The sequence below is a fragment of the Pan troglodytes genome, chromosome 1, assembly GCF_028858775.2.
Source record: "Pan troglodytes isolate AG18354 chromosome 1, NHGRI_mPanTro3-v2.0_pri, whole genome shotgun sequence".
NCBI classification, from domain to species: Eukaryota; Metazoa; Chordata; class Mammalia; order Primates; family Hominidae; genus Pan; species Pan troglodytes.
The window spans coordinates 178,629,939-178,642,113 of record NC_072398.2 but is presented as its reverse complement, the minus strand read 5'-3'; the positions used below and the strand labels follow the sequence as shown (position 1 = coordinate 178,642,113).

At 44.0% G+C, this 12,175-nt stretch overlaps 1 protein-coding gene across 5 annotated transcripts in view; it reads right to left on the bottom strand.

Annotated features, from left to right (window-relative positions):
• Positions 1 to 6,242: 6,242 nt before the first annotated feature.
• Positions 6,243 to 12,175, bottom strand: part of ORC1 (origin recognition complex subunit 1) — a 35,581-nt gene continuing 29,648 nt past the window's right edge. For all 5 annotated transcript variants that reach the window (XM_009457815.4, XM_009457816.4, XM_054667074.1 and 2 more), the window contains 3 exons: positions 8,838 to 9,007; positions 8,219 to 8,306; positions 6,243 to 6,784 (listed from right to left, as the gene is read on the bottom strand). In XM_009457815.4, the coding sequence (XP_009456090.1) occupies positions 6,590 to 6,784; positions 8,219 to 8,306; positions 8,838 to 9,007 (453 nt within the window). In that variant the 3' untranslated portion in view covers positions 6,243 to 6,589. The remainder of the gene's footprint in view (positions 6,785 to 8,218; positions 8,307 to 8,837; positions 9,008 to 12,175) is intronic.

Genomic DNA, 12,175 nt, shown 5'->3' with positions numbered 1-12,175 from the left:
TGTCCTTTAAGCCTGGGGAAATGGAAATGGGGCCCACCATATGTTTCTTAATAATTCAGCACCTGAAAGTATCCTTTTCCGGTCCGTTGAAAACTTCAGACAGGCAGAGCTCGCTGCACATCTTAAATACTTTACAGAGTCTAACACTAAGTTCTCACTCGCCTACCCTGCTGTGCAATCAAATGGCATGGAGGGTATTAAGGAGAGAAACGGACTATACCCGTTTTCTGCCAAGCTTGTGTCAGTCACTTTTCATAATGGAGCTTATACCAGTTCTCAATCCTGCAAGATGGACATCATCTCTAGAAGAAACGGAGGCTCAGAGAGAATTATTTGCCCAGGGAAATACAAAACCAACCTCTTTAGCATCATTAAATATGCTCTAGTCTAGTTTTCTAAGGAAAGCACGTTTCTCCCTGCGGCTTGCAGAGTCCAGTTAACAAGAGATTGAGCTCAGGAGTCCGAGACCAGCCTGGGCAACATGGCGAAACCCTGTCTCTACAAAAAATTACAAATATTAGCCGGGTGTGGTGGTGCGTGCCTGTAGTCCTACCTACTGAGAGGCCGAGGCAGGAGAATCGCTGTGGCCCCGGAGGTCCAAGCTGCAATGAGCTGTCAACTGCACTCCAACCCGGGTGACAAGGTGAGACCCTGTCTCAAACTAAAACAAACAAAAAAACCGAGAGCGGAGTAATGGGGAAGTGGCCAGATTCCCATCTAAAGTAACCACTTCGATTTTGGAGGGAAAGAGAAGGGCTTAAAAGGAAAATTTGATATGGGAAGCATGCAAGAATTGTACAGAGTACAACGTCTGTGTGTCTTGTTCTGGTGGCTATCTTGGGTCCCAGCCTACCTGGAGCGTGGGCTGGTCTCATCTCCACAATGGCCCCGCTGTTGACTAGCCACCTTGAAGTAATCTTTGGAATTTTGCAGCTGTGTCTCCAGGCTTGGTTTGTCTGTCTCAAGATTAGCCCTTGGAACTTCTCAGAAGGCAGATAATTAAATACTAGCATACAGTAAGATAAATGTGAAGGGAGTATATACAGTGAGAAAGGGAGGGATATGGGGTCTATTTTACGGCTAAGGGAAAAGGCTTTTGCAGTTTGCTTCAAGGTTATATCTTGAAACCCAAGAGAAAGGAAAAAAAGTTTTAAAATGTATTTTAAAGTTAAACTGCTGGATTAGTTTCTTCTGTCTAAAACATTGCCATCTCCTCTCCTGCCTATGCCTTGAACTTTTAAATTATGTTTTCTAGTTAGCGATTTCAAAGATCTCCCAGTTTACTTGGACAAAGGGCTTTTCCATCTCCTGATTGCTTACTTTTTTTTTTTTTTTTTTTTTTTTTTTTGAGACAGGATCTCATTCTGTTACCCAGGCTAGAGTGCAGTGGTGCGATCTCCACTCACTGCAACCTGCACCTCCCAGGCTCAAGCAATCCTCTCACCTCAGCCTCTTGAGTAGCTGGGACCACAGGCACGTGCCACCATGCCCAGCATTTTTTTTTTTTTTTGTAGAAACATGTTTTTGCTATGTGCCCAGGCTGATCTCAAACTCCTGAGCTCAGGGGATCAACCCACATCAGCCTCCCAAAGTGCTGGGATTACAGGCGTGAGCCACCATGCCCTGCCCATTACCATATTTAAATTGAGGTTTCACATCCATATTTCTCATTCCTTTTAAAATTATTTAAAAATTTTTATAATGAAACATTTAAGATATAAACAAAGATACACAATATTTAACATTTACTAGAATGCAAGCTCCAGAAGGAGAAATTTTTTTATTGCTTCTCCAAGTGTCTCGTGTCTACAGCAGTGCATGATACATAGTAGGCACTCAATAGTTCCTTGTTGTGTGTGTGAATTAACTACATGGACATCTATTACCAGTTTAAGGAAAAAAAAAAAAAAACAGGTGAGCGGGCGCGTCCCCGCGACCGCGCTGCCTCCCCGAGGCGGTTCACGTAAAGCCAGCGAGGCCCTGCCTGCCAGCCGGGAAGGAGGCGTGGTTATGGAGCTGGCGGCTGCCAACCCCGGGGCCCGCGCCGCTGCCTAGCGCTTCCCGGGGGCTCTTTGGGGACGCGCCCCCCGCCGCGGCTCGGGGACCCGTAGAGCCCGGCGCTGCGCGGTTGGCCCTGCTCCCGCGCCCCGCGCTCACCCTCCTGCTCCTCCTCATGGCCGCTGTTATCAGGTGCCTGGAGCAGGCCTAGACCACCGACTGGAGGGCCACCCTGAAGACTATCCGGAACGGCGTTCATAAGATAGACACGTACCTGAACGCCGCCTTGGACCTCCTGGGAGGCGAGGACGGTCTCTGCCAGTATAAATGCAGTGACGGATCTAAGCCTTTCCCACGTTATGGTTATAAACCCTCCCCACCGAATGGATGTGGCTCTCCACTGTTTGGCGTTCATCTTAACATTGGTATCCCTTCCCTGACAAAGTGTTGCAACCAACACGACAGGTGCTATGAGAACTGTGGCAAAAGCAAGAATGACTGTGATGAGAAATTCCAGTATTGCCTCTCCAAGATCTTCCGAGAAGTACAGAAAACACTAGGACTAACTTAGCATGTTCAGGCATGTGAAACAACAGTGGAGCTCTTGTTTGACAGTGTTATACATTTAGGTTGTAAACCATATCTGGACAGCCAACGAGCCACATGCAGGTGTCATTATGAAGAAAAAACCGATCTTTAAAGGAGATGCTGACAGCTGGTGACAGATGAAGACGGAAGAACATAACCTTTGACAAATAACTAATGTTTTTACAACATAAAACTATCTGACTTTTGTGAAAAAAGAAAAACAAACATAGTTGGAGCTACCTGTACATCTCCCATATTGCAACACCTCCCTTTCCCAAAGATGTACCCATTATCCTAAATTTAGTGTTTGTTATTCCTGAGCATTTCTATTTCTGTGTAGGTATCCTTAAGCAATACATACTATTTTTTTTTGCAAGCTTTTAAAAATTATATCATTGGTTACATACAGTGTAATTCTTCAACCTTTTTCTACTCAACCCTGTTTGTAAGCTTCACTCAAATTGACATGTATACTGTATCTAGTTAGCTGATTTTCATTTCTGTTATGATTCCATAGCATGAAAATAAGTCACTTTCCCAATGGCTTACCATTATAGAGTGCTATGAACTTTTTGTATATGACTCTTGGTGTACGTATGTGAATTTCTCTAGAGCATATACTTAGGAATGGAATTGCTGGCTGCATTAGTCAGGTTTCTCTAGAGGAACAGAACCAATAGGATATATATGTGTGTGTGTGTGTGTGTGTGTATATGTGTGTATATATATATGTGTGTGTATATATATATATATATATATAGTCCCACAATAGGCTGTCTGCATGCTCTATTAGCCATCACACTGGCTGATATGGTTTGGCTCTGTGTTCCCACCCAAATCTCATCTTGAATAGTAATCCCATAATCCCCATGTGTCCTGGGAGGCACCTTGTGGGAGGTAATTGAATCATGGTTTCCTTCATGCTGTTCTTGTGATAGGAGTGAGTTCTCAGGAGATCTGATGGTTTTATAAGCATCTGGCATTTCCCCTGCTGGCACTCATTCTCTCTCCTGCTGCCCTGTGAAGAGGTGCCTTTCACCATGATTTTAAGTTTCCTGAGGGCTCCCCAGCCATGTGGAACTGTGAGTCAATTAAACTTTTCTTTATAAATTACGCAGTGTCAGGTATTTCTTCATAGCGCGAGGACAGACTAATACACTGGCTCATACAATTTCTTGCATTTCCTAGGCTAAGATTCACCAAATAATCTTCAAAAGTCATTCCACCTCCATCAGCAGGGTATTGGGGTTCCAGTTGTTCTGTGTAACCATAGAAAGGTTTTCTAATAGATGTGAAATGGTTTTGGTTTGCATGCCTCTTTTACTGTTTCCATTTTCTTGGTCATTCATGTTTCTTCTTTGGATGACTTATTTGTTATTTACCATTTTTTTCTTTTTCCTTCTTTTTTTTTTCTGAGACAGTCTTGCTCTGTTGCCCAGGCTGGAATGCAGTGGCACAATCTTGGCTCACTGCAACCTCTGCCTCCTGGGTTCAAGCAATTCTTTTGCCTCAGCACCCCTGTAGCTGAGATTACAGGTGCACACCATCACCCCTGGCTAATTTTTGTATTTTTAGTAGATGGGGCTTCACCATGTTGGCCGAGCTGGTCTCGAATTCCTGACCTCAGGTGATCTACCTGCCTTGGCCTCCCAAAATGCTGGGATTACAAGTATGAACCACTGTGCCTGGCTCATTTTTTCTTTTTCATTGCAGTTTTTAAAATATTGATATTGATCCTCAATCCATTATATGTAATTATAAATATATATGTGAATATAGAAATACATATTTTTGCTAAATGATTTGAGAATGAGTTGCAGACATAATACATCACTTATAAATATTTCATTATGAATCTCCTAAGAACAGCATTCTCCTACATAATCACAAATTTATCACGCTCAGGGAATTTAACACTTACAAAATACTGCTGTCTAATACATAGTTAATAATGTTTATAATTGTTTATATTTCCTAAATCCAGGACCCAGTCAAGGTTTATATAGTGCATTTAGCTCTCATGTCTCTATTCTCCTTTGGTGTAGAATAGTTCCTCCATGTTTTATGTTTTTTTTCTTGTGATATTAGTATTTTCAATGAGTTGAACAGCTGCTTTGCAGAGTATTTCTCCCAAATTTAGATTTGTCTGATAATTTTCTCATCAGTAAATTTAGGACAAGCATTTCTGACAGGACTAGTACACGGGTGGGGCTGTTTTTTTTCAGTACCTCATATTAGGTTTTATTTATTTTTTTCAGACGGAGTCTTGCTCTGTCGCCCAGGCTGGAGTGCAATGGTGTGATCTCAGCTCACTGCAACCTCTGCCTCCTGGGTGGGTTCAAGCAATTCTCCTGACTCCCAAGTAGCTGGGACTACAGGTGACACCACCACGCCCGACTAATTTTTGCATTTTTAGTAGAAACGAGATTTCACCATATTGATCAGGCTGGTCTCGAACTCCTGACCTCAGGTGATCCGCCCGCCTTGGCCTCCCAAAGTGTTGGGATTACCGGCATGAGCCACCCACGCCCAGCCTCAGTACTTCATGAGGTTTTAGATGTTCATTGCCTGTTGTTGGTTTCCATATAAATATTAGAATTAACTGCAAAGTCATACAAGAAACCTTGCCAAGATTTTGATTGGAATTGATTTCTATCTAGAGATTACTTGCATCTCTTTATTAGACTTATTCCTAGGAGACGGACATGGTGGCCCACACCTGGAATCCCAGCTACTTAGGAGGCTGAGGCAGGATTACTTGAACCCAGGAGGTTAAGGCTGGAGTGAGCTATGATCCATTACTGCATTCCAGCCTTGGTGACAGAGGGAAAAAATAAATAAATAAATGTTTAAATCAATTTATTTCTAAGTACCTTATATTTTCTGTGACATATAAATCTTTTGTATTTAAAGGTTTGTTTTGTTTTTATGGTAAATGGTACCTTTGTAAAAATTACACTTTCTAGCTATTTGTGGCTAGAGATTACTTATGATTTATATTATTTCCAGTAGTTCCTTTTTTATAAACTATATTTTATTTATTTATGTATTTATTTATTTTTGAGACGGAGTTTCACTCTGTCGCTCAGGCTGGAGTGCAGTGGCGCGATCTCAGCTCACTGCAAGTTCCGCCTCCCGGGTTCATGCCACTCTCCTGCCTCAGCCTCCCGAGTAGCTGGACTACAGGCGCCCGCCACCACAACTGGCTAATTTTTTTGTATTTTTAGTAGAGACGGGGTTTCACCGTGTTAGCCAGGATGGTCTCGATCTCCTGATCCACCCGCCTCAGCCTCCCAAAGTGCTGGGATTACAGGCGTGAGCCACCGCCCCTGGCCTAAATTTTATTTATATTATTTGAAACTTAAGACAGATAATGACATACAGTGAAAAGTCCTCCTCTAACCCCTAACCCTGGCCATCTGATTCTTTCCAGAGGTAATCAGTGTAACCAGTTTTTTGCCTACTCTCCCAGAACTATTTTATATAGATACAAGTAAATCGTGTACTTATATTTTATATATGTTAGCATTAAATAAATGGCAGGCCTAGTAACAGAAATAAAAGTCACATGGAAGGACTATTGTAGGAAGGACAGTTTGGTTTCATAATCAGATGTTTGTAATGATTATAATGTAATAACTTCACAAACACTCAGGAAAAAGCAAATTATTTAATGGAAAATTCCAAAATACATGAGAGCCATTTCCATTCAATATACTTTGTTACAACAATTCCATGTACTTCCAAAATCAGATGCTTTGTAGACTAGCTTGGCAACATGGTGAAGCCCTGTCTCTACAAAAAATCAGCTGGGCGTGGTGGCATGTGCCTGTAGTTTCAGCCACCTGGGAGGCTGAGGTTGGGGGGTCACCTAAGCCTGAGAAGTCAAGGCTGCAGTGAGCCATGATCGTGCCACTGCACTCCAGCCTGGGCGACAGAGCAAGACCCTGTCTCAAAAAACAAAACCCAGCAAGACCACAGTCTTTTAACTTGTGAAGCCCCTTTACTCGTCTTTCAGCGCATACAGCACATCATCCTGGCTGACGTTGAGCCGCACCCGAAGGAGCAGATCGTTCCTGCTGGGCTCCACAAGCAGGAGGCGACAGGAGCCCAGGTGAGAACACACGGCCATGGTCTCTGACATGGTGGGGTATGGCAGTCCCTCCATTCTGCACAGTGCCACATGTTGACTATATATCTAGACACAAATAGCAAGGCAAAGGTTAAGAGGAAATACAATCCTGGGGCTTTTTCTGTTCCTTTCTTTCTTCATTTGGGAAAATCAGACACATGGCCCCCAGGATATCAAACACTCCAGAAGGCATCAGTTGGTGCCCCAGTGGTACACAAAATGCAGAGGCAGAATGGAATGCTAGCCTTGGAATCAGAAAACAGCAGGCCCGAATCCTGGTGCTACCATTTACCTAAATATGTAAACCTGGCCAAGTTACTGCACTCTTTTGAGCTTCAATTTTATCTATAAAATACACTGTACATCCCTTGTGAGTTAATGGATATAAAATGACTAGTAACTCTCACTGGTGATACAAATAGTCTTGTCTCCAGGGGCTGAGAGTTTCATAATTGAGATTGTCAAAATTCAAGTCAAATTTTGCTACAAGGCCACTTTCCTTATCAGGTACAGTGAGCAAATGCCAAGGCATGACCCTTGGAAAAGCACAAAGGCCTAGAGAGAAAATTGAATAAAGAAATAAAGGGAGGCAGGAGGATAGCTGGAAACATAGATTCCTACCCTAACGTTCTCTACTGGGTCAGCTAAATCTGGAGCATTTCTGGTCACTTTCCATTCTAAATATCTATGAGTCTATCCCCGTCCCAGCCCCAAGACTGGGAGTTTGTCAGGAACAGGGATGTTAACCAAATCGGCTTGGGGTTCAAGGATTCATCACAGTTAATGGCACACTGCAGATGTTCAGGAAATGTTTACAAACTAAAATGAAAGTCACTCTCTGCAGAAGAGCTATCTCAGACTCTAGGAGGAGAACAGTAATGGGCAAAACATGACCAGTAGCTAAAATTTTAAACAAGAATTTACAACCAACCCAATAAATAAGTAGCTGAAAGGAAAATGTTCTCCTGACTTATTTTAGTTAAATAAAGATGTCTAAAACATACATACACAAACATACACACTCTCAGGTACACACTCATAAACACCTTTAACAATTCATCTTCCAAGGCAGCCAATTACTAGAGTCTTAAGTAAACTAACAAAGCACACGCCCTACTGATCCCTCTCACTTGATCTAATTGAACTATGCCCATGCAGGGATTGGATTGATCTGTGATTTGTTCTCAAATATGGCCTCATTCTGAAAGCCTTGACTCCACTACAACATAAGCTGTAATCAGGGAGTAACTTTGTCTTGTTCCTCATTCTTTGAACAGTGTCTGGCACACAGGCCTTCAATCTAACATGCAGAAACCAGTCGCTAAAGGTCTCTTCTCATGCAGCTCTACAAAATGTCACATTAAAATAGGTGCCGGTCTGGTATTCTTTCACATACTCTAGGTGGCACAAAATAGAGTGTCACACATTCATGGAAATTTCCACGTATTTTAAAAGCATAAGTACAAAATCTAGAAGGATTTGAAAAGAGGAGGAGATCACCTGTTGAAACGTGGCTTCCTCCAGTCCTGATCGACGGAACTCTGCGAGGATGGCTCTCAGGAAGCTCTGTTCCAGAACAGAGGAATTTCTTAAAGGAAACGAGGGGATGTGAGTTTTTGTCAGTGGCTGTAACCCCAGCCCAGAGGAAAGCCAAAGAAAACTTTTCTGTGTCTTTAGAAAAGAGAAAACCTGGGAAATAATTTCTCCTATATTATGTGGCAAGGATCCCCCTGACCCCCAAACTCTCAAACTGATACAGAAAATGTCACTGTGGAAGTGAGGAAACATAGCAACTACATCCGGAAATACACTGGTCACTCATAAATACCTGTGCCCTCATTTCATGAGCTGAGCACATCAATCAGTGTGAGAGAAGCAGCTGCTTCCTTTTTTTTTGTTCCTATCATAGCACTTTTATGCCCTAAACACCTATAATATAGCTCAATAAGTGGCAAATATTCTATTATCCTAGGGTTATATTTCTGTTTCCCTGACTAGATAATGTCCCTACGAAACATAACTGTGTTATTAGTAAGTGCAGGTTGAATGAGTAAAAGCTTAGAAAGGGAAACATGTTTCTACAGCCTTCCAGGAAGGCTCAGGAAGTGGAGCATCTTACTTGATGGCCGTGATGTATGATGATGAAAACATCTCATCCACAGCTTCCATTGAGTGGGCTATGGTGACCAGGCCAGGGGAGTCAGGCTTCTGCTGGGAGAACTCACAGATCTCTGTGGCACGCCTGCAGATGTCCAGGCACCGTCGTGCATCTCCAGACAGTGCTGCTACCTACAAGAGGGAATATTTTATTCCTGAGGCCACCTTAGCCCAGAAGAACCAAGAGATTCTGTATTCAACTAAAAAGAAAAGGTAGTGCTGGCAATGGACATAAGCGTAAAGTTAAGTACTTAGCCCTGGCAGGGAACCTGGAGGAAGAATAGAAATGAATTATTACATTGTGCATGGGACTCTAATCCTCTAGTCCAAACCTCTGTCTTGGTTTTACAGTTAACTCCACAGTGGACAACACAGAAATTCTCAGCTTTACTATTCAGGAAATGAAGTCTAAAATCAGAGACGCTTGGTTCAAGATCACTATTGAAGCATCTGCAAACAAGAGTTCTCACTCCTTGCATAGAGACAGACGTGTGCCCCCAGAAGCAGCCAGCCAAAGACAAGAGGCTGAGGTGGAGCCTATCTGGAGATAAAGCCATAGCCAGGCACCCCTTACAGCACGTGGTGAATTTGGGGTTGGCTTGGTCAATGGCTAAGAGGACCAGAATCAAGAATGTAGGAAGGGGCTGGACGCGGTGGCTCACACCTATAATCCCAGAACTTTGGGAGGCCGAGGCAGGCGGATCACCTGAGGTCAGGAGTTTGAGACCAGCCTGGCCAACATGGCGAAACCCCATCTCTACTAAAAACACAAAAATTAGCCAGGGTCGGGGGCGCGGTGGGTCACACCTGTAATCCTAGCACTTTGGGAGGCCCAGGCAGGTGGATCACTTGAGGTCAGAAGTTTAAGACCAGCCTGACCAACATGGTGAAACCCTATCTCTACTAAAAATACAAAAATCAGCTGGGCATGGTGGCACATGCCTGTAATCCCAGCTACTGGGGAGGCTGAGGCAGGAGAGTCACTTGAACCTGGGAGGTGGAGGTTGCAGTGAGCCAAGATCACGCCACTGCACTCCAGTCTAGAGTCCATCTAAAAAAAAAAAATCACTTTCCAAGTAACCCAGGACACAAACATGACTATCGGCTTACATTTTTCCCTTCCTCTAATCTCCAGTATTGAACTGGTAAGGGTGTCCTGTAGCACTTCCTGCTTCGTCAGTTCTCCTCCCCTCCCATTACCACCTGTACAGCCTGGTGAAGAGGCACTTTGTGTGGTGAATAGCAGGGACTCAAGGGCCTCAAGACAAAGTTAAAGGGGAACTCTGGGGGGTAAGGAAACACCTAAACCAGTCTGACCCCAAGGGTATCAGTGACACTTGGCAACCCTATGCATCCCTTCGGGCTGCTGCTGGGACAAGGGAGACACAAGAAGAAGCTAAGGCCCAGCCAACACGGAACCTAACAGGACATCCTGCAGGCACCTGAAACTTGACCTCCACTTCAGCCTCAGTACAGGGTGAGTGAGACCCATCACGCAGAACGGATGGCAGGAAAAACGGCCTACTTGACCTTAGTGCTAGGTGGATGTGGGCACACACAAAAAACTTGGGTTTTATTTATTTATTTATTTTTGAGACAGAGTTTCACTCTTGATGCCCAGGCTGGAGTGCAGTGGTGTGATCTCAGCTTACTGCAACCTCCACCTGTGGGGTTCAAGCGATTCTCCTGCCTCAGCCTCCCGAATAGCTGAGATTAAAGGCATCTGCCACCACACCTGGCTAATTTTTTGTATTTTTAGTAGAGATGGGGTTTCACCCTCCCAAAGTGCTGGGATTACAGGTGTGACCCACTGCGCCCAGCCGACTTTTTGTTGGTTTTTTTGTTTGAGAGAGGGTCTTGCTCTGTCACCCAGGCTGGAGTGCAGTGGCATGATCATGACTCACTGCAGCCTCCACCTCCTCGGCTCAAGCAATCCTCCCACCTCAGCTTCCCAAGTAGCTGGGACTACAGGCACATGCCATCGCATTGGGCTAATTTTTAAATTTTTTGTAGAGACGGGGTTTTAATATGTTGCCCAGGCTGGTCTCAAACTCCCAGGCTCAAGTGATCCTCTCACCTTGGCCTCCCAAAGTGCTGGGATTATAGGCATGAGCCACCCTACCCAGACACTCTCGAGTTTTTACAACCATAAGCCCTTGCTTGGATTTGGAGCCCAAATTTATGTTGTATTTCCTACAATTCTCAAGTGGAGAATTTTATTTTAAAAATGGTAACAGTTGGTAGTGCCCCTAGAAGCAAAAAAAACAAAAAAACAACAACAACAAAAAAAAAAAACCAAATTCTAAATGAATTCAACTTCAACCCAGGCCCCAATTAACTCTCAAATAAAGGAGCATGCTGAATCCCATGCATATAGTAAAATAAAATAAAAATCAAGACAAAAAAATAAGAAAACCAAGCCACATATGCATGGGAACCAGCAGAATCAATGGTTATCAGAATCAGACCCCTAAAGACTTCAGATATCATAACTATAGGATATAGAATATAAAACAGATTCGCTTCGTCATATGTAAAGAAATAGAGAGGGCTTTGAAACTATGGGCAAGAGATTTGAGGAAGAGCAGCATCCAAATTGGATGTCTTCTGAATCTTTGTTAAAAAAACTGGGCTGGGGCGGGGCGCGGTGGCTCACGCCTGTAATCCCAGCACTTTGGGAGGCTGCAGCGGGCAGATCACGAGGTCAGGAGATAGAGACCATCCTGGCTAACATGGTGAAACCCCGTCTCTACTAAAAATACAAAAAATTAGCTGGGCGTGGTGGCACATGCCTGTAGTCCTGCTACTCGGGAGACTGAGGCAGGAGAATTGCTTGAACCCAGGAGGCAGAGGTTGCAGTGAGCTGAGATCGTGCCACTGCACTCCAGCCTGGGCAACAGAGTGAGACTCCCTCTCAAAAAAAAACAAAACAAAACACCAAAACTCTGCCCAGGTGCAGTGGCTCACACCTGTAAGCCTTTAACTTTGGGAGGCCAAGGCAGGCAGATCACTTGAGGTCAGGAGTTCAAGACCAGCCTGGACAACATGGTAAAACTCCGCCTCTACTAAAAATACAAAACAGCTGGGCATGGTGGCAGGTGCCTGCCTGTAGTCCCAGCTACTCAGGAGGCTGAGGCAGGAGAATTGCTAGAACCTGGGAGGCGGAGGTTGCAGTGAGCCAAGATTGTGCTGCTGCACTCCAGCCTGGGTCACAGAGCAAGACTGTCTCAAAAAACAATGACAACAACAACCTACCCCAAGACTCTAAAAGGAAGGGAAGCATCAGGAGAAGATTTAAAA